Genomic DNA, 26,341 nt, shown 5'->3' with positions numbered 1-26,341 from the left:
TAAATGTAAATTGAATACATTGGGGTTTGTAATTGGTATTACAAAATCACCTACGGTGATAGCTTCTTCCCCTCAGGGTAAATTCGATAAAATGTAAATAACCTTAAATTTGTAAACTATAACATATAAATATAGTTGAGGGCAATAGGAATACGATATATAGCATATTTCACAGAGTTCTCAGATATCACCCCAGTATAAGTGACTATATGTACTAGAATACATATATAATCAATGTCAGCCTATGGTTTTAGTAATTCACGATATTCTGATGCGATCCAAAGATTTTACACGTCAACGTCATTGGACCCCCCTTTCACTTTCGCTTCCATCCTTAAAAAAAACCAAAAGTTTTAGGTTATGTAAATGTCAGTGAATTATTGTATTGATAATAATGTGATGTGATGATATAGTAACAAGGCTATCATTACAAGAACAGAACAACTTATTATAGACATCGCTACTACTACATCTTCTGTTGAATTTTATCGGTGTACGATACTTAAATGGTAAGTTGATCAGGGCCATTCAAGCCTGATACGGTATTGAATTTTTTAGGCATAACACCATTAAAATACCTAGTCTTTTAATATTTCCAAAATTTACACAGATGATACAGATAAGGTGGGATTTATAAGTATTTAACTGCTTTGCATATTTTATTTATTAAATTTTTAGCTGACCGACATTACTTTCTAGTGATATGCTGAGATGGCTAAGGGTATTTGAAATATGGAACACCAGAAGATCCCTTTATAATGGGCCTTTTAAGTAAGGTGAGACACTCTTTATCAAGCCTTTACGGATGAAAACCCAGTTAGTTTTATCAAAGATGATGGATAGTAATTGAAACTTCCTATTATCCTTACCTGAGAATCATAATTTTGGGATAGAACTGACTGACCCTAGGGGAGAGTGGGGAGGGTTGGGACAGAGGGAGGGATGGGACATTCATTTTTAACCTATTTAAGTTGGTATCTCTGCTCTCTTTTTTCTACAGTATATTTCCCTCCATTCCTTTCTCCTTGTAAATGTGAACTAATGATGTGTCTGTGTCTGTGGTGAAGTGAAGTTTAGCAGAGCTAACTTACCACTGACACTTCAGTTTTTATAAAAGTTAAATGAATTTTTGGTGAAATTTAGTATTTTGATGCAATTTATTGGATGAAAATCTACCAAAATAAAACTTAACGTAAGTGCAATATTTTTGTTGTATACTGCAATGATTAAGGAAGATTTTGATTGCATATAAATGAAGCTAACTTTTGAGGTTATGTTTCAGTAATCTTATTTGTTTAACTTTCCAGAGGTCGCATCACGGAGGTAACCTCCAGGGATGTTTTATTTTTCACGATTATATTATTTTGAGTGGTGTCGGCAGTGTGAGTGTCACTGTACCTCACGCACCTCATTCCTAGAATCGAATGAAGGTCAAAACTCACCCCTACTATTTTTATATTTGTTAGTTTTGTTCAGTTTTGTAAGAGGCTGGAAGTAGCTTCCGTGTGCGCCCTGCCGATTCTCGTACAGCCTGGAGGCAACTTCCGTGTGCGACCTCTAGTTTAGTGTGTGCGTTGATTATTGCGTGTAAATAATAAATTTTTACAATTCATGACATTATTTAGTAAATATATAGTTTTTAAACGATGAGTGAAGAAGTTAAATTTTGAATTGCAACACTCTTAGCCAGTGCTGAAAGAAAGATTCGCGATCGACGTATGTACAGAGTCATTTAGTATTAAGATACCCATTATGTTAAATTACTTAAAACATCAGTTATTGTGAGTGCTATTATCTAGAACCGCATTATAGGACATTGTGGTGAAAATTGAAATTAACTTCTTGAATATATTCTTGTAAAAGATTTCTTCATATACTTTTATGTTAGAACATTTGATAGAATAGTATGTTAGTTTAATTTTATTTTTATAAAATCTAATTAAGTTATTTTATAATTAAGAGTTCACTCAACACATTTTTGATTTTTAAAATTAAAAATAATACTTAATTTGTGCACTAAAATACAAATTTTACTTCATAAATGTTTGTTTTTATTGACCTGGAAGTAACCTCCAGGTGCGCCCTCTGAAAGGTTCACCATGTGCTTGAGGGAGGCATGGTTCTGAAGTGTACTAAACCAGTGGAAGAGGCTGAGCTGAGTGTGATGGCCTTAAAAGCTGTAGACACCACTAAAAAAGGGTTTATTGCAAGAGAAGAAGATGTGTCATTCATTAATGTTGGGAATGTACTTGGTATTTTACCGTTTACTGAAATAACAAAGCAAGGCTATAGGGTCAGATTTGTTTTTCATAAAAAATCAAATGTTTTTGAAAAGTAATCAAACTTAGTAGACCTTCCTTTATTGTACTACAAGTTCTGTTACCTATGAATGAATAAATGCAGTTCTTTATTTTGAAAAAGCATTCATTCAATATGTCTCAAACCTCCCTCTATGAGGGAGGGTACAGTAATAGTATTAAATACATAACTACAAAATTAATTGAATTTCAACCATTTTATGGGGTTTATGGGGTAAAAATGGGGTTTTCTTATTTTTACCCTCAAAGTATACAATTTCCAAATTTCTCTCTAAACCATTTTGAAGAACCTAACACTTTCAGTGCTATGCCAATGTAACAATATATCGTTGTGCAAAATCTTTTGTCCAAAGAGTGCTATGGAACAATAGCATTTCAATAGCAAGAATAGCATCGTTGTTCACATTTCATCCGAACAGTACCATGAGACGATATTTCGAGCCGGCGCGACTGTCGACCGTGTGAGTTTAAATGGGCATATCAGTTGACTCAGTTGTTGTTTCGAAACGGCGATGGTTTCTATCGATTCCTCATACGATCAAGGCCCAATAGTTATATCGTTCCTTAGCACTTTTGAGATGAACAATTTTATTTTTACCAATTTTTTACCACACTAGACTTTCCTCCGTGGCAAGTCTAGACTTTTCAGACAAAATAACCCCAAAATAAACTTAAATAACTCTAGCATTTTTTGGAAAATTACAACAATACATTCTAGAATAATTGAAAGGGTTAAAAAACCAAATAATTTAGTATATTTAGGGCCTAGAAGTGTTTTTGTACGGTTACTTATTGGTTGCAGAGAATTAAAAAAAAAATTGTAAATTTAAAATTTCCATCCAATTTTTATGGAGGATTAAATTCAATTCAAAACTACTTTATTCAATAAGTAAACTGTAATACATTTGCTTATGAACGGATATATTTTGATCAAACCTAATTATTTATTTTAATACTAAGCTATTAATACTTGACTAAAATCACACTTTATTACCCTTCTCAGCTAACCTAGGTAAGTACTTGTTAAACCTAATGTTATTTGAATAGATTTAGGCTAAGTGAAAATCAAATCAGGCAAATGGAAATTTCGCTCGTCTGCAGGTTTGCTGCAATGGGGATATAGAAATATAGATGGTAGGAGCAAAAGGTTAACTCAAAGAAAAGTAAACAAACAAACTAAAATAAAATCAAATCAAACAGCGCTGATGTATCTACAATATTTTAAACGTGATTAAATACATCCCTTTGACTGAGGTTTCTGCCCTTCTAAGAGGGTTTATCGGAAAACTGATATTTCTCGGGGAAGTTTCACGTCAAGACCTTTCATTCAAGTATGCGGTTATATTATAATATTATTTATTTATTTCTCTCTCAACGGTTACACCATTTTACAATAATATACCGTAGATGGTAATATACATGGATATTGACATGTTTAAAATCTAATACATGACAAAAGTCCTTATCATGTAACAATAACTAAAACAATACAAGGTCAAGTGGGGCAAGTGTGCGCCTCAAATCACATAGTACAACTTTGACCACAGATTAAAAAACGCATGTAGGTGCTATACAAATAAAATTTTCTGAGCTTATTCTATGGAATGTTTTGTAGGATCTGTAGATTTGGAATGTCCTATATATGTTTTTTTTATTTTGTAAAAATATGAGTTGTAGGTGATGTTAGGGGTGTACACTTCCCCCTTGATCTGGGGTAAGTTTACAACCCCCCCCCCCTTATTGTAGCTTTCCACTGCATATTACTTTATGTTGGGACAAGTGGATTGTAGAGGGAAAAATTAGCGTTCATTTGATTTTTATCTATCAAAATATCTCAAACGGTTCAGGAGTTATAAACCTTTTTGTGAACCTCTGCAAGGGAAAACGGAAATCCCAGCTTTATTAGAAATTTGAAAGAAAATAAAAACCTTATGATTCCTTTCATTGAATTAACAATTCTTAGTCTCAAACAACAGAAAATTAGCTTTATTTTGGTTTTTTAATAATTAAAATATCTTTAACTATACAGTAGTTAAGAGTTTTTTCGTAAACCGCCGTTCGGTGAAGTACCCTTAAAACTTTAATATTTTAAATTGTAATGTGCAACAGTCTAAAAGTAAAATTTTCCCTTGGTTTTTGTTACTGTGATTGTGTGCTGTGTGGTGTAACACAATAGATTATATTGTTCCCAGTAAGTTGGCCTTTCAGTTCTTGGTTGACATAAGTTATTTGACAGAAATCACTCCAGTGCACTCTATTGATGGCTCAACTCAACTACGTAACTCTTCATTCTAAATATGGCTACAACATAAGAATGGAAGTTATAAGTTAGTTCTTTTCATAGTCAAAAGTGGCATCTCCATTATTAGATTGATTCGGTACTTGTATATATTTGGATTCAGAAAGGGAAAATCAACCGAGGACGCATTAATTAATTACCGTAACAGAAAAAAAATTTATAGCAGTTTCAACAGCAAAAATAAATCTACAGGCTTATTCATTGATTTCAAAAAAGCTTTTGACTTAGTAGACCATAATATTTTGTTATCTAAACTCAATGCAGCAGGCGTAAAAGGAACCGCGCTGAGTTGGTTCAGCAGTTTTTTGTCCAATAGAAAACAACAAACCAAGATCCTAAACCGATTAAGCTCGCCGCTACATGTAAAGACAGGAGTCCCCCAGGGATCGGTGACATCTGATACCCTTTTCCTTATCTTCATCAACGATCTGCTCACACTTCCTTTTCATGGACAAATCTGTGCATTTGCCGATGACGTCGCCCTCTTTTATTCCGAAAAGAATAGTGATTTAACTTTCAACAAAATTAAAGATGACTTAATTTTGCTTAGTAACTGGTGTGCAGCAAACAAAATGCAAGTCAATGTTGAAAAAACCAAATACATTAATTTTAATTTAGTACATAGTTTTAACTTTATAAATGATCTCGTTTTCCACACTTTTGGCTGTTCCTTTAATTCTTGTAAATGTAAAAAAATTGAAAAGGTTAACAATTTTCGCTATCTTGGGGTCATTTTAGACGAAAATTTAAATTGGGATAAACATGTGACAAACCTGCATTCAAAAATTAAATTCTCCATAAGAACCTTTTATTTTTTAAAAAATATTTGTAGTAGATTTTTATTGCGAACCCTTTACTTTGCTTTAATTGATTCAAGATTACAGTACGCCATCCAGTGTTGGGGGGGTACCTATAAATGTCATATTGATAAATTAAGAGTGACACAAAATCATTTTATTAGATTAATTTCAAAATGCCAAATAAGAGAAAGTTCCTTTCCGTTATTTTTTGAACTTAAAATACTTCCGATTCAACATTTATATATTTACAAGGTTTTACGGCTTTTTTATGTTCGAAGTGGAAATACAGGAACAAGTAACCTTTTGTACAATACTAGAAATCTTAACCAAGGAATGTTCAGATTACCTAAAGTAAACAAATCGCTCTTCAGACATTCTTATCAGTACAAAGGACCTAAATATTTCAATCAATTACCGGGAGAAATCAGAAGTTGTTTATCCTTAAATTTGTTTTCTTTAAAATTGAAATATTGGCTTTTCAAAACTCCAGTCATTGATTTTTTAAATCAGGTTCTTAGTTAACAAAATATTTTTATATGGCCTTTTCAATTTTATTTCAATTCCATCTGTTTTTTTTTCTTGCATATTTTTGTTTGTGTTATTCATAATTGGTAATGAATGTATTTGGTTTAACGAACAAAGTTCTCAATATTATAAGGTAATTATTTGATTTTTTGTTATAACAATAGAGAAGTTTTATTTATATTTACTGTATATGTATAAGTTAATATAAGTGTCAAACGGCGCCACGGAGAGCGGCATGGTTATTAATCACTTCTTTCAACAAGGACTGGACTCATACAATTTTTTATTACTTGTAAATAACTGTGTTTTTTCTTTCATGTTGTCACAAATACTGGAGACTGTGACAACATAGTTCCAAGGTGAATTTGTTTTGTAATTTAAAAAAACTTGTATTTGGGGAATAAAGTCATTATTTCATTATTTCATATCAGTGGTGTAACAGAAGGGCCCGGGAGCCGAGGTAAACGGCGAGCAGAACCCTACTATTTATCAATCAATAATTGAATTAAACAAGTACCGGTGAATAACATTAATGTCGTGAATAATTGTTTGTTATAGTTTAAGCGTTGTTACGCTAGGCCTATTCAGTGATAGTCTTGGTTAGAAAAATTATTGTTTTACCCATTAACATTACCCATAATTTTATTTACCACTCTATTTATGATGAAAATGTTTGATCATTGTATCGGTTATCATTGGTCCAAAAATTACTCAAAAAATTAGTTTGTAGGTGGGCCCGGTAAAATCTGTTTAACACCACTGATATATTCTCATAGAACTTAAAAACTTAGTCAAATACTTATTTGACCAATGTTTTGATTGAAATTGATATTTTTGAGCAACTTGGTCTGTTTCAGAATTCAAGAATGTCCACTGGATACGATTACTTAATTAAGTTTCTGTTCCTGGGTGACTCTGGTGTTGGGAAAACAAGTTTTCTAATCCGCTACACTGATGGAAATTTCGCTTCAAAATTTGTTTCAACAGTAGGAATAGATTTTCGACTCAAGAGGGTGGTAAGTTCAAAAGTGTAGGCCTAACTTACTGTATTGTATAGTTTAGGAATGATAAATCAAGTCTCGTAAGTACATTACCGGTAACTCAGTTATGTGATATGCGAGGCAATCAAAGTTCTTCTGCTGGTGAATAAAGCAGGATTGTTGTCATATTTATATTTCGCTTCCTGCTGTGAAATATTTTTAGTGTCCTCCATAGGCCTACTGTATTTATAAATAAGATACAGTAGTTTCTATTATCTGATCCTCGGCTATACTACTTAGATGTAAAATACCTGTGTATTTTATACTGCGGGTACACATCCTGGGTATTTAAGCAGGTAAATACCTGTTTTTCATAAACACCCGGGTTTTTATGATTATTCAGCTACACACCAAACAGGAGTTGTAATTTAGTACTGTATTTTCATTTAAAATTAAATTGGAAAGTGTGTATCATGAATCCTATATATATATTTTTTTATAAAATCATTAGAGAACTAGGATACATAATACAGATCATATGTGCAAGTAGCCTACTACTAAATTTTGATACTTATTGTCCAAACTCATATAGCAAAGTATGAAAACTTTATCCTTATTATGTTCTAGGGAGAAGGGATTGTTGAGTATGCTTATTTTTAATAAAAAATATTTATTGGTGCTATTGGTACATCTATATTTTAAACTAAAGGTTCATATGTAAATTGTAGTCTAGAAGACGATAAATGTTTTAGTAAATCTTTTGTTCAGATACCTAGTAGGCCTACATTAAAGAAATTATTTCTGAATAAGGATTATTAAGTGTTGCCAAGATTTTTTGCTTTTATTCGACTTTTTACAAAACACCTTCATTATTATAATTTAAGTAAATTCACTTTCTACAAAAATGTTTCACATGTAATTAAGTTAGCATATAATTTAGTATTTTAAAGGCAAGTATAAATAAGTATATTTATTTTTTATTATTGGTCCTCAAGATAATCTGTCAAAATCAACGGTCAAGTATCAAAAATCATAAATTCACACTTTTTGGGTATTTACCTGGCCTGGGGTGGAAACTGATTTATAAATACTCTATCCACTGGGTATTTACCCCATATCACAACTTCGGTGTCATCTGGCCTTCACTGTGGAGTATTGACATTGAATGAACAATGTTTAGTTGGAAAGGGCTGATTGCTGTGTTGACTGCTGGCCCTATGTACATTTTATTTTACTAGCATCTTATCACATCAGAGGTTTGCATCCAGTAGCGAGATTTCATTGTGGTAAAGAGTAAATGGACCATTTAGAAAAATCCTGTTTCCATTTTGAAATGATGTGTCACTCCTTAGGTGATGTAGTCTAAATAAAGTTAAAATATTGTATTTATCTCCATTCTTGAAACCAAATAAAAAAATTGTGATTGATCCAATGTGTTATGACACGGAATGAGTATGATTGTGATCTAAATTGATATCATCTGTTGTAGGTATATAAAACTCAAGGAAGGAGTCAAATTGTGAATCTTCAGTTGTGGGATACAGCAGGCCAGGAACGGTAAGAGTCATTCGTATAATAGGTATGGTATCAAAAGTATTTGTTGTTTATAAACATTTTCTATTTAAGAAATTAAATACCAGCTAATTTTGAATAATGATAGCAGTTTAGTACAAAATATCCAAACTAAACGTAGTTGTACAATATTTGCACATCATGGCTGCTAGTAGTTGTGCTTCTGTCGTAGTTGAAGACATTATGTTCAAGAAGTTTGCTATATACTTAAAAATTTGCAATACAATATAATAGGCCTATTTTAATAATTGTTATATAATAGCGAAATTTATAAGTTTAATTAGTAAGATTTTTTAAGTAAATTAAGTATTATTAAATATTAAGATAAATAAGTAGTTTAATTAATAAGAAATAATATAATATAGAATTTTTTTATTTTATAAGTACCTAGCTATTTTTTTTTTTTTTTTTTTTTTTTTTTTTTGATCCTAGGACACTAGGCACGAGCCCGAAATTGTTTTTCAAAATATGTTTATAAACAACCAAACTACAACAATTTACTTATTCTTCATAAGAATAAAATGGGAATTTTAAATTTACAGATTTTTGGAAATTTTTTCCGTAACCATAAGGCGCATGATAACGCTTCAATATACCTCTACAAAATAGTTTGGAAATAAATTGCTAAATTTTAAGTTTTTAGGGTCAAAAATTGGAAAAACCAATTTTTACCCCATAAAGCCCCCCATAAAATCCTGTTCCCATATTCCGATCATGCTGGTTGTGAACTCGTTAGAATAAACGTAGGTTTACACGTTTGTACCAAATTTCATCAAAATCGGATGATTTTTGCTCGACTTATCGTGCTAACGGACACATATATAAATATATATATATATGTATGAATTTGAACGGATAGTGTTTTTGGTCTCTAGGGACCTCAAAACAAAAAAGTAAATCGGTCCCGGGTCCAGGTCTTACCAAGAGTACTACGGTAATAGCTTATTCCCTATAGAGGAAATTTGCTAAAAGAGGAAGCAAGCTGGTCTAGTGGTAGAGAGCGGGGTTTTTGTCCTTGAGGTCCTGGGCTCAAATCCCGCCAAATCACCAGTGGATTTTATCGAAGTGATAATGCCACAACCCCTAGGTCTAGCCTAAAGTAATGTGAAAAACAATCCCATTCTCGTGACTAGCATCCTAGGGGAAAAATTATTAAAAAGCATAATACTAAACCATAGATAAATTATAGTTCCTTATTAGATTTCCCATCCTTATGGGACAGCTGAAGCCAATTTTATTGTTAGTTCTGTCCGGTTTTCTGTAGATGTTGTGTTTTGTTTACAATTTGTTTCTATTATTTTATGGTTAGCTTCTCATTATTTGTGTCTCACTGTTTGGTTATAAAGCTAGTGGACGAGTTAATGTTTATGATTATATAGTTTTATTTGGTTAAACGAGGTTTTAAATTACTGAAATAACAAGAAACAAATTGTAAACAAAACACGACATCTACAGAAAACCGGACAGAACTAATAATAAAATTGGCTTCAGCTGTTCCATAAGGATGGGAAATCTACTAAGGGACTATTTTTTATCTATGACTAAACAAAATTAACAAACAACAATAAGTGAAGCCCTGGATTGTAGGACCAGGGCTGGACTTAGCATGGGGTCAGCAGGGCCTGGGCCCATATCGGCAAATTTTAAGGGGCGGCAATTTTGTAAAAAATGCCTGGAAACCAGGGGTCTGTGAACATTTCACATCATAAAATTCTTGATTACGCCACAATCGTGTAAGATAATGGTGATGTCTCCGCCGTTGCAAGAGATGTTCCCGACTTAGCTGTTATATGGAGGATGGCTATGATGATATCTCTGTGATCGTGCATATGATGGCAAATTCCTAGATCTAGAACTTGAATACAAACCCACAAGGTCAAGAAAAAGAAAGAATTTGTTCACCAACTAGGGTTTTAAGTGGTAAAATAGTCACTGTTTACATTGATATCTAAATAAGTTGTCTTTCTTGGCCAATTAATGCAACTTAACTTTAAGGACGAATCACAGGAAAAGGAATTTAATAATTCTGAAACATGAATAAAAATTAACTGCTTTTAATATATTTTACTTAAATAAAATAGTTAATCTTTTCTAATTCAATCCAAACTACAATTTTATATTTTATTTCAATAACGTTTATGAAACATTGTTGTATAAAAAAATGCTGTTTCTAACTTAAACAACTCAGTAAAAAATACATGGATCATGGAAAAATAGTATTACAGTACCAATTTTTGCAAGGGGTAAAACATATTGCAAATAGAGAAAATTGTAGTTACATTTGGCTATGAATGATTTAAATCTGTTGGGACAGGCAGCAATTTTGGCGGGCCCACAGGAACATTTGTAGATCTGGCCCGTGTCCAGGGCTGAGATTTATAAGCCGATTGCAATCTTTGAGATTTAATGAAATATAATATAGCTTTTAGGTTATGATTGCTTGGTTTACCTTGTAGCTGTTTAGATGCCAGCTGAATGTTGTAAGCTTAGCTAGTTTTCTAACACCCTCTTTAGTTGTAGTGCATGTTCACTAACCTCTCTATTGTAGATTCCGTAGCATTACCACTGCCTACTACAAGGATGCAATGGGCTTTTTACTGCTCTTTGATCTGACTAATGAACAGTCATTCTTGGAAGTCCGTAATTGGCTAGAACTTCTCAAGGTATTTTTTAGGATACTTAAGTCTTTAATTTAGTTGTGAATATTTCTGTGAATAGTTGCCATAGGCTTGTCCAAATTGTCCATGGTGTTGGAAATGGGGGTGCCAGACCTTTTGGGAGGGTTGGGGATGGTATGGAATGCGTCCCTACAAAAGAGGGGGTAAGTCCCCCAAAAAGGATTACGTGCCGGAAGCGACCGTGCCAGAAGCGACCCAGCAAAAATCGTGCCAGAAGCGACCCTGGTAGTAGCGTGAGTGCCACTAGCGACCCATTGTTTGATAAAGGGTTTTACAATGTTTTGTTCAAATCGGTGTTAATGGCTTATAAACAAATCCTATTCTTGTTATAGTAATATGTACCACCTGGAAGAGCCCAATATTCGCCTAAAGAGCTGTTTTAGCATCTCTAGTTACCATCTGCTAGCATAGACTCGAGTTATGTGTGGTAACTTAATCAAACAATTTTTCTTGAATTTTTATCATTTTATAAAAGCCAAATATAATCAATTAACTTATCTTTTCTTTATTTTTCAATTTATTAAATAAATATGTAAATATGAGATGGTGGATGTGTGTTTGTATAGGTCTACTACTTAATCGCACGGGAACCACTCAAAAGATCTAAATAAAACTTCACATGGAGGTAGTTTATCAAATATAATCAAAATAATGTTTATTTCAGTAAGTAAAATACTATGTTACAATACTTTGTCAGTACATATTTTATAATTATGCCATAGTTATGTAATAATATACTGACATAGTAATTAAATATGAAATCTCCCTCATATAGGCTACTGTCCGTGCGTGAGAAATTTCCTCTATCAGTAAATAAATATTCTAAATTGAAAAAAAAAATAGATATTTATAAAACACCAGCTGGCCCGACAGACGTCGTCCTGTCCTAATGTGGTTTTATGTCAATTGCTTGTTCATTTTCAAAATTCAAAAAGCAGAAACCATTCAAATCGTCAAACTTTGGATTTTTGCTACTAGCCTGTTTGGAGATAGTGGCTTCTTGGAGTTTAATGAAGTTGACGTGTTAACAATTATTGTTAACATATTATGTTTGGATTAGGATTTGAAATAGATAGTTGGATTATTTCTTCAACGTCCTGCCTGTTGTAAAGCGTAGGCCTAATTACAACAGCTTGTTTTCATTTGACTATTTTAATTTATTTCATTACGTTTAAAATGGCCCTCCGATTTTTATAAATGATTCCTTCCCTTCCCCCAAATTTACTGCATAATAGAAGTAATTGTATTTCCAAAACATATTTCGAAACTGAAATGAAATACTGAAATTGATCTTCAGGAAATACATATTTCAGTTCAGAAAACACAGCCAATCAAATAGGGACTTTCTTAATAAAAAATCAACAGTCTGGCTACAAAGTTTTTTTTTTGTGTAACAATAACAGTTGGAATTAAAAAAAAAACAAGATTTGTATAAAGATGAATTAAGAGCAATAAACTGTTTGGTGATATAGCCTATGACAGATAATTAATAACAATGCAATGGAGTTATTGACCTACACATTTTATCTAACGGTGCAAAAATATAAAAACAATAAAAATAGACTTTGTAGTTTAAATCATTAAATTAAAAAAAATATTTACAAATATACAAATCGTACATTTACCACAACATACTAGCAGGTGCAAAAGAAACAATATTTGTGACATAACCGGGATTATAGGCATAACAAAAGCCACAATTTTTATAAGCGTTTTAATTTTTTGGGAGTTTTTTTATCTAAATCATCAGCTGTATAGATAGCTTCGTCATTATAAATATATAGAGTTTTTCTACAATAAATTCCTACCCTTTTCTTGCCTCATATTATTATTTTTGAGTTAAGTAGAGTCTTAGTCATTTTTCGTGATAGCAGGTCAACAACATCAGGGGTTGTAAGCTGCCATACTATGACTAGAAACCTCAAAATTTTCTTTATTTAGTTGTGCTAGAATACTCTTTTCCATTTAGGGAATAAGCTGTTACCGTAGGTCTCATTGAAAGACCTAGACCCGGGACCTATTTTATTTTTCGTTTTGATGCCCCGAGAGAGCAAAAACACCATTCGTAAAAAATATATGTAATTTGTAATTTAAGTAATTTGGTTATAATTCATTTCCATTCTAGCTCCTGAGCTGTAATATTTAATGTGATAAATAGGTTTACATACCTTATAATCCGACAAACAGCTCAAATAGTAGGTTGTTTACATGTTTCGGCTTGTATCCACCATTGTCAAAACATTGCAGTTGGAAAAAAATACTTATCATTGTTTACTAATGTCCATAACCTTTCACACACACATACACGAACGAATAAAAAATAAATAGGCCTATTACAATAAATGCACCTGGAGTCTACAAACTGTTATAGTTTGCTTATTTTATTTATGGATATGTGTTGGTAAATGTATACTCGTATGAATTATACGATACAATTTACATAAAAAACTATTATTTCTTCCCCAAATGGGAATAAATTTAGTCTGCAGGACTGCTGCGCAGGAGTACTTTGTTATGTATTTAATGTGACAGCAAATCGTTTTAATGGTTTTATAGTGAAATTCTGTTTAGTTTTTGTTAAGAATATAAGTTGAATCGGCGTTAATTCATACTCGCATCCCACTCCAAATTCTTGGGTCGCTAGCGGCACGGTAGAAAATTGGTGGGTCGCTAGCGGCACGGGTCGCTTCTGGCACGGTCGCTTCTGGCACGACACCCCAAAAAGTGTATACAAATTTGAGCTAGAACGTTAAAATTAATCTTGAAAACTTTAAATTAACTCTGTCATTTTACATTATTTGCTGTTTGTGATTCAGCCACACCGTACCGGAATCCTTCATTGTCTTGCATTGAATTTTATAATTTATCATTAGAATAAGTTATATATATATATATATGTGCACATATTGGACATTTCAATCACACAATTACGCTAATTGTCTAGTTTCATTGAATAAATGTTGAACAGATAAAAACTAACAAGTTTCAATATCACCAATTAGAAACGTTAATAATGAATTTCACTTTTGGATATTCCTATTTGTTTACACATTACCATAATGATAATGAAAGATGTGGTCGCTGCGCATGCGTGACCATATTGTTCTGGGTTGTACAATGGCTTGACTTCACATGTTTGCCTTCTTGGCAGGACATTTAACTATTGTGGAGGTTGAGTTCCACAGCCGCTAGGCACGGCCTCCACATGCGATTTTTAGTTGGACGATTATTTAGTCGTAGATTTGAAAACCATTGTTTCCAATTTAGAGTGAATCTACAGTAGACTGAAAAATGTCTGCGACATAAAAGTTGCAAGTGATCCTATTTTTGCTGTGACACGACTATCGGACTTCTGAAATATACCACACGGTCAGTTATGAACATGCCTCCACTGCTGATAGTTTGGTCGCAGTTCTGACCTGTGCCATTCAATTCGCGCCTAAAAATGTCTGACGAGTCAAGTGATGGAATCATTGCCACAGTGATAGATTCTGAGTTAATAATTTCCAAGATAGAAAAGAGACCAGCGTTGTATGACAAAAAATTGAATGAATACAGTGAATGGAATGTTAATAAAATCGGACAGGGCCGCACTGTATCAAAGTGATACAAACTTTGTAAAATAAGAAAAAAAAAACATAGATACATTTGAACTATTCATATATTGTAGTTAAAAAGCATTAGATGCATGAAAATAGTCTGGAAAATACTTATTAATAGTTTAGTTACAATGGTAAAACTATTTAAATTTTTAAATAAAAGACTTGTAAAATGGACAGGGTCGCACTGTATCAAAGTGATACAATGACCTTGGGAGCAGCAAGTGTTTACCTGATGAAACCAGTTACAGGGGTAGAGACCATGATTAGGGAGGGGGTGGTTGTTGGACCGCTCGCTATAAAATGGCGGCAATAAAGAAAATCTTTGTATCAATATGATCAGGTGCGACCACCCGAGGGTTAAATATCTGATTCATTTGTTATAGCTGTCCTAACATCATTTGACTTTTTAGTATTAATTAAACTAGGCTATATTATGACAGCTGTGTTAGAATTGTACTCTCATAAGGCATGTAACAAAGGCAACAACCAAATAGAGATAAGAACTTGTAATTGATTAAATTACCGGTACTATACTAAAACATACCTTAAAAATAATCATTCGTATTAACTTTGTTTTAATAGCAAGTTTTATTTTACGATAATGGAAGCATTGTATTTTTCCATTATAACTTTCAGCTATCTTGTACTGCAAACTAATAAAATAAAATAATTGTAAATGTTTTTTTTAGATCCATGCATATTGTGAAAAACCAGATGTCATACTTTGTGGCAACAAAGCAGATTTGGTGGATAAGAGAGTCATTCCTGAGGAACGAGCTAAAGAGTTGGCTGCACGATACGGGTGAGTAAGCAGAAGTCATGGTGAAAAAATTGTACTCTTCTGTAATTTGATTAAATCCTATTTTATTATACCTTTGAAGAGGTTTAAAAATCTCATTGAGCTTATTTTACCGACCAGTATGTTGGTCGAAATGTGTCTAAATTGTTTTTCAATGACAACCTATTTAGCCCTAAGCACTTAAAAGACACTTGATAATTCAAGGTTGATTACTGCTATGCCTCTATCTGAAAGCCAGTGATTTCAAGGATTATGCCGTTTTTCTGTGTACTGCAACGAGCTTGTATGAGTTGTTTTTTTACATTTTGTATTTGGTATACCTTTATGTTAAAAAAATTGTTGATGCTATTTGTAGAAATTTACAGTGCTTATGTTTGTGAGTATTTAAGTGGTTCAGCCTAAAGATAACCCCGTTGCAGTGAAGTTAATTTTGTCAAACACTCTCTTAAGTGCTAAAGCTATGAAAGTGGCTGAAACCACAGAATAAATACCTAGCCTAGAACTTTCACTGAGCCAAAAAAGTATTTGAATCTGCTAATGTCTACACAGCATCTAGGATTACTGCTGGCGGCGGGTAAATTAAATTGGCAAGAGCACATAGAAATCACTTGTAAAAAAATTTCCAGAGTAAACTATCTAATTTGGAAACTCAGAGATTTTGTTAGTAATGAATACCTTCGGATTACTTATTTTGGTTTTTTTTTTCAATTTCATATTTCTTTTGGGATTATACTATGGGGACACTCCCCCCACACCCATGAAATTCTTTTATTACAAAAAAAGTCATATGAACAATCTGTGGGACTGACCCTGTGGATAGCTGTCGACTTCTTTTTATAAACCTTAAAATTATGACCGTAGTAAATTTGTATATTTTTCACATACTCCTCTACACTAAAGCCAATCTTCATCAATTCACTTGTAGAGAGAGTATATACTCTTACAATACAAGAGGCAAATCCAATCTAGATATCCCTGCCCATAGATTGGCCAAAACAGATAACTGCCATAAAATAAATTGCATACGGTTTTTTAATCAATTAGGTCTGGCAGCAAAACCACCTTCAATCTATCAAGCAAAACAATCTCAATCTAATCACCTATGTACTGGCGTCAGCCGTTGAAACGATAAATAAATAAATAAAACAGGTTCCTTTTAATAGGTTTAAGTCTAAAATGTTTGAGTGGCTCATCCAAAATCCATATTACTGTATAACAGAGTATTTAGTTTCTGATGTTAATATTAATTTTTAATTTAAAAGCCACTGTTTTTTATAGCTTTAGTTTTTATTTCTATTGTTGACTATGTCTGTGCCTTGTAAAAGGTCAATGACAATAAAGCTCTTGATTCTCTTAAGGACAGTCAATGGGGCAGGAGAATAGAACTGACTTCACTGCACTGATGCTATCTATCAACTGATCATATATAAAAGTTAAATGTATATATTTTTTTAATCACACCGTCAGTAGAGACTCTAGATTCTGGTATAGACAGTAGCAGATTCAAACGCAATGGGTTTTTTTGCTCAGTGAGAGTTCTGGGTTAACTCTTTATTCTGTGCTGAAACTCATCAAGTTCATAGCAAGACAGTATGAGTAGTCCTAATTCATTATAATGTTTTGGTTGTGAATGCTTACTTCATTATCAATTTGTTTTTATGAAATATATTTTTTATATTTTTAAAACAGTTCAATTCCTCAAAGTGTACCAGTGATTTTACACGTGCGATTCTTTACGATTTATATTCGATACTAAGTGTAGTAATTTTTTACAGGTTGGAGTACATGGAGACGAGTGCAGAGTCTGGATTGAATGTAAACCGAGCTGTGGACAATCTTCTGGAGATGGTTATGTGTCGTATGGAACGAGGGGTAGATGAGGCCATGACACGGTAGGCTTAACCCATTGACACTAGATCATTTGTTTTTATTTTTGTATTAATTTATCTTTTTTAGATTATTTAGTTTATATCATTTATTACATTTCAACACAACGTGTACATATTTAACCAAAATGAAAGCAAAATACCCCCCCCCCCCCCGCAGCAAACCTGCAGACTAAGTGAATTTTAATTAGTCTGATTGGATTTTTACTCAAAATAATTTCTTAGATTATGTATAAATATACAATCACAATCTAAATATCATTAGATTTAATGAGTAGATTGGTTTGCTGCTACAAGGAAGTTAGTAAAGTGTGTTATTTACTGAAATGTTAATAGCTTAGTATGGAATAAAAACAATATTGTTTGAAGAAAATTATGAGGAGGTAATAAAATTGTATTCGCAAACAGGCTAGGCCTACCCCTAGAACTAGCCACACTCAAATTTCTTCCCCGGAGTGCTCAGAAGAAGCCAATAAAATTCAGGGGTCGATACAAAGCTATATCACGGTTTTGAATGATTAATTATTTTAATTTAATCGAAGGTTCAGAGCTCTAAAAGCGCTCAGGAAATCCTGCAGACCCCCAGGTGGAGCTATCTCATCCTCGCCTTCTTTAAAGGGGTTTTTTAATTTTGCCTAACTTTTAGATCGACTCTGTAGGTCTGACGAGTATTCTACCTTGGCCAATTCAATAAAACTAATCTTCTTACACTTAAAATTATTTAACAAAGCGGTCTGGTAAAATATATAATACAGGGTTTTTGTTTTTGTTTTCAAACACAACCCAAGTTAAAACAATACAAGCTCAAATAGAGTATTTATTGTAGTTCTACGTTTTTTTTTGTTTACTACGGATCCGGTTTCCTTAAGCGGGTAACACACTGGTGGCATCGATTTGTGTCGTAATGAAATTGAATGAGGCATTAATGTCTTTAGAATGTCTCTTGTTTTATGTCGCATGACCGTGATTGCCGGATGCTCGGTCAGTCAAGTGCAAAATGCCATCAAAGGAGGATGAAGTGATGTTATTACTTGCAGTTGTGAGACGAAGACGTCGTCGACGTAAGTTTCACATACCCCGTGGATGTTGAATCCACCCCTACGGAAGTGCCAATGTTGAGGGTTCAAGTCAGTTTAGTTACCATTCAACAACTAAACGATCATCCAGATAAGTTCAAAAATTGTTTTAAAATGGAACATATTACTTAAAAAAACTTTGTTTAAAATAAATTACAAAACAAAATAACAATTCACAAACCAAAACACCATCAAAAGACACGTTGCTCTGTTGCCGGTGTTATCGCAGACTGCTGGTGGGGAGAGTGGGATGCGTCAGGCGTATGCGCGTTGCAGGTGTCTTGTAAGACATGTCGTACCAAACACCGACCAACTGGTTTCGTGCAACACATGTCCGATACAGACATAATGTCTCGAACATATATCGCAAGCAGTGTCTAAGCTCTGATTTGATAACACAGGTTGGTTTCAAGTGTGACAAGACAAGCCTTGGACACGAAAATGTTGTAAGACACGATGTCAATAAATAATAAATAAATTCCCAATTACACTAAACCTCATAGATAACTATGCAATAATTCATATCAGCTGATTGGCAATGAACTAAAGAAAACAGTGATACCAACATAAGCTTGTTTTGTCATTAAAATGTGTCTCATTACATACCCTTTTTGAATTCATTTGATTTCACATCCTTTAATTGTGAGTGGAATAAAATGTATTTTAAAAGGGTACTGGTACTTAGTAATCATAAATTATGTGTTCAAATATTAAAATAGTAGCCCTATATATATAATCTATAGTATAGTGTTGAATCTATAGTGTTTTTGGCCTCTAGGGACATCAAAACAAAAAAGGAAACCGGTCCCATGTCTTATGCAAAACAAATTTTGTGTGCAATAACTATTAAACTCACTAATGTTGTTAAATTCCTACCTAGCTAGACACCACTTATTTTAGGTACTCCCCCCCTGGCTTAGCCACACATCACACATTTGAAAGCTTACTATGGTTTGCATGTACGGAGTTCTAACTTGAATATGTAAAAATATCTCAGCGCTACTCTCGTTAATGCAATGCCTTAACCAACTGAACTACCATGCTACCTTGAGCTGGAGAGACACCTTGAGCTGAAGAGATTTAAGTTCATGTTGACACTACTGCTCGAAGGTTGGATTTCACAAACAACTTAAGCACCATTGTGTTGTTACAGCGCGAAAAGCGGCGACGAGCTACACTCATGCACTCATGACACGGCATCAATGGATTAATATGGCTTTAAAGTACAGGATGGTGGAAAAACTGTTTATTAAAAAGTAAAAAATAATTAAAAGCTGTTGAAAAAGATATTACATTGAGTTTATTTGTAAATACTGTACAATTTTCTTCATGTTCTCCTTTATGTGTTATTACATTCAGGCAACTATTTAGAGACTTATTTACCAACCTTCAAAAATAGTTATCAGTTTAGACAGTTTATGTACTGAATTGTAAATTGTCTTACAGAGGGGATAAAAAGAAGAAGAAGAAGAAGAAGAAATCTATTCACAACTAAATTGGAAAAAACACATTAAAAACCTATCAAAAAGACTACGCTCAGCAATATTTGTTCTCACAATAATTCGGGATACTACTAATCTAGAAACACAAATAGTAGTATATCACACATATTTTTCATCGATTATGAATTATGGTATTACTGTATGGGGCTCATCAAGCCAGGCCAAAAAAATAAAAAGAGCTGTAAGATTAATGGCCAGAGTCCCCTGTAGAACACATTGTAAAGATTTATTTATTCAGTTTAAAATTTTAACCTTTTTTAGCTCTGATATTTACAAATTGGCATTAATGGTTAAAAGTGATTTCAGCACATTCATGGACTGTCAACAATCTCATCCACATAACACAAGATTCAAAAATATTATAAAACCAGTTCAACATAGGCTTAAAATCTTTCATTTATCCCCTCAAAATGGGGCCAAAAATTTACAACAAATTACCCGCTGAGATTAAAAACATTGCCTTATTCTCTAAATTTAAACTATCTTTAAAAAATTTCCTTTTGGAGAGGGCATTTTACTCGTTAGAAGAATATCTGGAAGATGAGTATATTTGAAAGATATTACTTCTCCCATAGGTTTGTAGCTTATTATTTGCTTTATTTCTTTTGTAAGCTATTTTATTATTTAAAATGTAGTAACTTATTAGACTTTGTGACAAATCACCTGTCAAGAGAATTGATGTAATGTGATGATGTTAAATAAATAAAATAAATAAAAAACATGAAATTTGTCATCCTGTTTTTATTTCATTTTTGTATCACACATTTTTGTATTTCACACCAAATTTAAATCACCCTCAGAGTATTCTCTATTACTGATAATTGAGTGATTTAGAGATAAGTCTATCTAGCATATTGGTAACAGTTTGAATCAATTGATCTGTATGGTTGCAGGTACTTGGGACGACCGGCAGACAGTGTGACAGTTGGTAGCACTTCTCGAGGCGGAGTCACTCCTCCTGAACAAAGTGTTTGTCGATGTTAGCGGCGGCCAGGCTCCCCAGACAGGAGCCCCTCCTAAGTTAGCAGTCTTTTATAGTGAACAAATGGTAAATATTTTGTTGTGGTTTTACTTTTAGATGCAATAACATATTGTAACTTGCAGATCACCATTTTTAACATATATGGCTATTTTTAAAGCAAAAAGCCTTTTTCTTAGGAGTACATTATAGAAGAAGAAATGGATACACAACTAACTCAAAGAAAATAGTTCTAGGTAGTGTACAGCACACACAATTAGTTTGATATTTTGCCACTACAAGAATATTTTGGCCTCTTCACAAAGAAGCATGATTCTACTACCTCGTTCACGTTTTACTATTCCCTTTTTTGTGGAATTTGAAGTTAGTTTTGTATCTTCTTACTTCATGAATTTTAAACATGTAATGACAGATAAGATTTTATATGTGTATGAACTATAAAACAAGTACAAGCTTGCAAGTATTTGTTTGTAATTCGGCTAAGATTTCAGTTGTTTTCTGTGAGCATATCTGACCATTACTGCTAGAAAAAAAGAAGACAATCTCATTCTTTCTTGTAGGTTTTTAGGTTTCCAGACTAAAGTTCCTGTAACATTTGTCTCTAAGATAACATTAAAATGGTATTTTACCCTATATCTTTCTACTAATAAGATGGCTTTTGTTTGATAAAAGCAGTTAAATCAACCACTCTAGTCACTATGTCTCAGGGAGAAAAAATAGAGACAAATACACAGTACGCCAATCTGTAATGGAAACAAGGCGAATGGGACTGTAAAAAAAGTACTTAAAGACTACTTTTGGAAAAAAACTTTAGTAGAACTTAATATTCAAAATCCAGTTATTTAAATGTAACAGTGATTCTGTCTTAGTTACTTGGAATTGTATGTTCAGTAAACTAATCCCATAACATTTACAGAAAATATCAGATTAATTTTCAAATCCACTTTCAATTCTTTAATTATTAGTAACTCTTGATATATATACATATTCTTAATGTATCTGGATGGGACTGTGACAAAGGTAAAACATATCAAAATCAAAATATCTTGAATTCTGATTAGTAAAACATATTATCACACAAAGTGTTAGGCCTACTCAATTAATATTACAACTTTCATGTTCAGCAAAATACAATATTTATTTATCCAAAGAGGATAAAAGCTGGCACAACAATTTGACTGCATAGCTATTGTAACCTTATGGGAATTTAACCTCAAAATATAATATGCAACAACCTTTCAAAATGGTATTGTTATTTATTTACGAATCATAGCATAATCTATAATTAACAAACCTCAAATGCTAGACAAATTTCTTGTCAAACAATGTTTTATCTATCACTTCAATATCCATGAGTTAAAATTAATGTTTCTATGTTGTTGTAATCAGTGTATATAGATCTTAATCAAAGTTGTTTTCGGTTTGCAAAGGAGTGTTTTAGGGAGTGTTTGATATTGTAAAACAATGTGTTTCCGGTTTACAACCATTTGATTTTTATAATACAGGGACTATATTTTCCAATTTGATCAAGCATGTGTTGGGGGATGGCTTGTTTATTTTACATACTTTTATTAAATATTTCAAGCAAGGATGGTAAAAGTAACAAATATTTAACGCTACAGATTGTGGAAAAATACGTGAAAAATGTATATAAAAAGAAATTGGAAACTTACTTATACTTTTATAAAACCCATAAAGTTTGTACAGAAGTTTTGGAAATAGTTAAATTTTATGGTTTAATGGTTGTGCAGTTTATGGACCATTAAAACTATCAATTGATTCAACATAAACAGTTAATAGCTTCTAAATTTAACTCGGTATCTTGGTAATGTTTTGTTAGGCCAGAGTTTTCCAATTCCCTTTACAAACTAAGGTAAAATCAAAGACTATATTTTATTTGGTAGCCAACATATTTATAAATTAGGAGTTTCACCATTATAGGGGTAGCTCATGTTTAACACCTATATTTTCACAAATGATTGTGTCAGTTATAGATCTTAAGGTTTGCTTGTATTGCAGTGCAAGGTCAAAAGTAATGAGTATAACTGACATAATTGATTCAATGGGAAAAGAAAACAGGATACTTGTTACTGTATATTTACCTTGTCCTGCCATAGTGCAACCAAATAAAAAAAAACTAACAAGATCTAAATACTGCAAATATACTACAACTAGTGGTACTATTTTTGTAAAGCCATTTTTGAAGGACGTATTATAGAGTAGTAAACATATTGCCAGAAATATATAACAGATTTTTATTGCAGTAATAAATTCACAGGTTGATCTTCATAATTTTGTAATGTTTATTCCAAAAATATTTTTTTATTCTGAGGTTTTTATCGAAACAAAAGTTGGCTCTGTTATTGCTGTTGTATATTGTTTAATAGTTCAAGAATTACTTATTAGTAACAGTAAAGTAGTTTATTGAATGTTACATTGCATGTATTAATTTTACTAATATTGTTATGATAGTAATGTCATATTGGGGCCATATTAAAATAGATAGTATATATACATTTTACAATTCCGTCAGTTTGAACCGCAAATTGCTGACTTTAGTTGTTAAGTCATTATTATTATTCGTCAGGACATTGGTGTTCCATTGTAGGTGTTAGCCTCCTGATTGCCAAATAATATTAAAAAAGGTTCAAATACCTGCTACTAGGCAAATGTTGTAACAATGTGGCAATGTTGTAAACAAAACTGGTTTTGAGTCAGGACTCAAACTCCGCCGGGTTAGCGTCGTCTGTTTCTTAACTGATTAGTTACCACAAATGTCTCGTATTCGTGTTTGTGTCGTGTTTAAATGTCTATTTATTATTTTCGTGTAATCAATATTCGTATGAAGAAAGAAAACCGTCCTTGTACAGCCTGATGATGGTGCCACACAGCACCGAAACTAGTTGTGTTTACAACAACATTAGATTGCCTAAAAGCAGGTATTTGAACCTTATTTAATATTGGTATTCCAATCGAACTATCTTCTCGTTGTATCTATATCATCAAATACCCACATAAAAAAATTGAATCTTGGAAATATCGTGGAATTTAAAGTTATTATAGATACGCGTAATATTTGTTTCCTACCACTGCATGAAAATGATCACATTGCCATACCTGTAAACAGTATTCAAAATAGCTCATTGCCGCTCTAGAGTAGGAATGGAACATTCCCGCTCGCTAATCAGCTGATTTCAAAGTTAGCGTTTCTACACCAACCACAGTCGCATATCCGGTACATTAGTTAACAACCATAAGTAAATAAAAGCAAATAATATAACCTTAAAAAAGCAAACATAACCTATATGGCATTTTATATACATCTAAAAAGTAAATCTGTGTGTTATTATAAGTTAACTATGGTGGTAGGAAAAATCTTGTGTGTATTACGAGACGAGCACAAACAGTCCTTGCCGTTCTCAAAGTTTTTGGCTAAAGCTAAAGCTTTGTGTGGCCATCTACAGTTCTCAAGCGGCAATGACGTACATTGCGCTCTTAATTACACAAATAGCTATTTTCAAGTTTTTAACCTCCTTGTTTTTAGATTATTAACAACTTGATGTTCTTGAATCATTTTTTTATTTTATTTTTTTTCATAAACAGGACGAGTGTGTTTAAATACCAATAATTATTAGTATAATAGGGGGTATTGATAGAACAGTACCTAACTTATCTATGAGATGATTCAAATTTTCTGAACCAATCATACCCAATTTCAATTTCAAATCACGTCATAATTTCAATTTCATCGTGTCAATTCTAAATGCCTGTGGCAGTGATAAAAATAAGTTTATTATGTAATTGTTTATAAAATATGCTCAAAACATTATCTGAAAGTGGTGAATCTCACGTACATCAATATTCTCCAATAGTCACAGCTTTGAGCTTGGAACTCATGACATTTAAAAATAAATTACATAGATCATCAATTTAAGGTAGTAAAACCAACACCAATAGGGATTTTAAGTAATTTGAATCACCCCTATCATAAGGGTGGGAGTAAAACCAACTAAAATAATTAGTTGACCCAGTATTTTAGTGCATATTTCATGGATCTTATACGCATTGTTTACATTTTTTAATTTTATTATCTTTGTAATTGTGTTGTGTGATTCTTGTTTTGTGTTAGGCTTAGGCCTACTTTTGATTCGGTTTTATATACTGTATTCAAAATTCTCTTCTAATTGTTGATTTGCTTTGTAGATCTTTTGAACCTCAATGTTATTTTGTTAATCCAGAGATTGAGCGAATCCAAGAACAACCAGTGATTGAGCAAATAAGGCAAGGTATAAATAAATATACTTGTGAAACTAAGTGTTTGAATGACGTAAGTTCAGTTCACCTAAGTATGTTGCTATGTCATGTATTAGAATAATTATAATCAGGGTATACACCATGTATTTGATTGGAATTGAATAAAGCTTTACAAAATAATTGATTACCTCTTTGGACAATCAGTAGAGTTGTGTACCAAGGTTAAAATATATAATGTTTTGAAAAGTTTTTGCACATTTTTAAACCCTTTTTCTCTCTGTTTTAAGATAGATTTTTATAATATAAATACAGGGTGAGTTTCTACTGACCGTGTTAACTTCGCCAGTGGGTTCTACTCACTAAAAGGAACAAAAAAGTTCCTATAAACCCATGTCCGATTTCCGACCGTTTGGCTGTTTTGGGGGATTTTGTGTTTTTCTTATTTTATTAGACTTTGCTCCACAATTTATGTAATAAAAACTTAACCAATTACTTTAGAGAGTTATAGTTAAAATCATTGGAAAGAACATTAAATTTGCTATAAATCAAAGGTTTCATTCAACAATTATACCATTACATAGTCCACATTATAACCAAAATAAAGTAAAAATGTCATTAAATTAATTAATTACGATAATTGTCATGGGCCTCCTTTGATACATAAATCTGCATTTATGCAATGTTGAAATGCATAAAAAACTTGGCATTTTAATAATCTTTCAAATGATATGCTATTCAATACTATTATTGATATAAACCAGTGAGAAATTACTAATAAACTACAGTAAAACACGGTTTACAGATTTTGTTTTTGCACAGTTTTACTGTTAATAATAATTACAGTATACTCCATGATGTATTTTATTGAACTATCTGATAAAATTTGTACATTATTTTAACTTTTAAATATTTATTAAAATTATCTGAATTAATAAAATGTATAAACTCAAGGTTTTTCACATTTTCAAAGATGTAGTGTGTTTGATTCTTAAATGCTGTGTAATTAGTTTTACCTTGTGCTTGATTAAGTCAGCTTTTATTGATTTGTCATCTATAGCTAGATAACTCAGC

General features: G+C 32.4%; 1 protein-coding gene across 3 annotated transcripts; it reads left to right on the top strand.

The window, feature by feature from the left end:
* The first annotated feature begins 346 nt into the window (after nucleotides 1-346).
* Nucleotides 347-25,516, top strand: LOC128998045 (ras-related protein Rab-27A-like). Of its 3 annotated transcripts, none has more exons than XR_008491184.1 (8): nucleotides 347-509; nucleotides 6,800-6,958; nucleotides 8,412-8,479; nucleotides 11,043-11,157; nucleotides 15,464-15,576; nucleotides 17,349-17,465; nucleotides 20,931-21,085; nucleotides 25,255-25,516. XR_008491184.1 is itself a non-coding variant. In XM_054424000.1 (7 exons), the coding sequence occupies exons 2-7, from the start codon at nucleotides 6,809-6,811 to the stop codon at nucleotides 21,019-21,021; spliced, it is 654 nt and encodes a 217-aa protein (XP_054279975.1). In that variant the 5' UTR covers nucleotides 1,083-1,192; nucleotides 6,800-6,808; the 3' UTR covers nucleotides 21,022-25,516. The 3 variants fall into 3 exon arrangements, 1 of the variants encoding a protein (XP_054279975.1); XR_008491183.1 differs by having other exon boundaries at nucleotides 25,220-25,516; XM_054424000.1 differs by lacking the exon at nucleotides 347-509 and adding an exon at nucleotides 1,083-1,192 and having other exon boundaries at nucleotides 20,931-25,516.
* Nucleotides 25,517-26,341: the final 825 nt, after the last annotated feature.

This window comes from Macrosteles quadrilineatus, unplaced genomic scaffold, assembly GCF_028750875.1.
Source record: "Macrosteles quadrilineatus isolate MER2022 unplaced genomic scaffold, UCM_ALF_1.0 Scaffold_7__1_contigs__length_78375512, whole genome shotgun sequence".
Taxonomy (NCBI): domain Eukaryota; kingdom Metazoa; phylum Arthropoda; class Insecta; order Hemiptera; family Cicadellidae; genus Macrosteles; species Macrosteles quadrilineatus.
This window is presented reverse-complemented; position numbering and strand designations above follow the sequence as displayed.

Excerpts from the sequence above, each read along its gene's own strand:
- LOC128998045 (XM_054424000.1), top strand. The coding sequence starts at position 6,809 with ATGTCCACTGGATACGATTACTTAATTAAGTTTCTGTTCCTGGGTGAC. Across the intron at positions 6,959-8,411 it reads ATTTTCGACTCAAGAGGGTG|GTATATAAAACTCAAGGAAG; the intron begins GTAAGTTCAAAA and ends CATCTGTTGTAG. Across the intron at positions 15,577-17,348 it reads GAGTTGGCTGCACGATACGG|GTTGGAGTACATGGAGACGA; the intron begins GTGAGTAAGCAG and ends AATTTTTTACAG.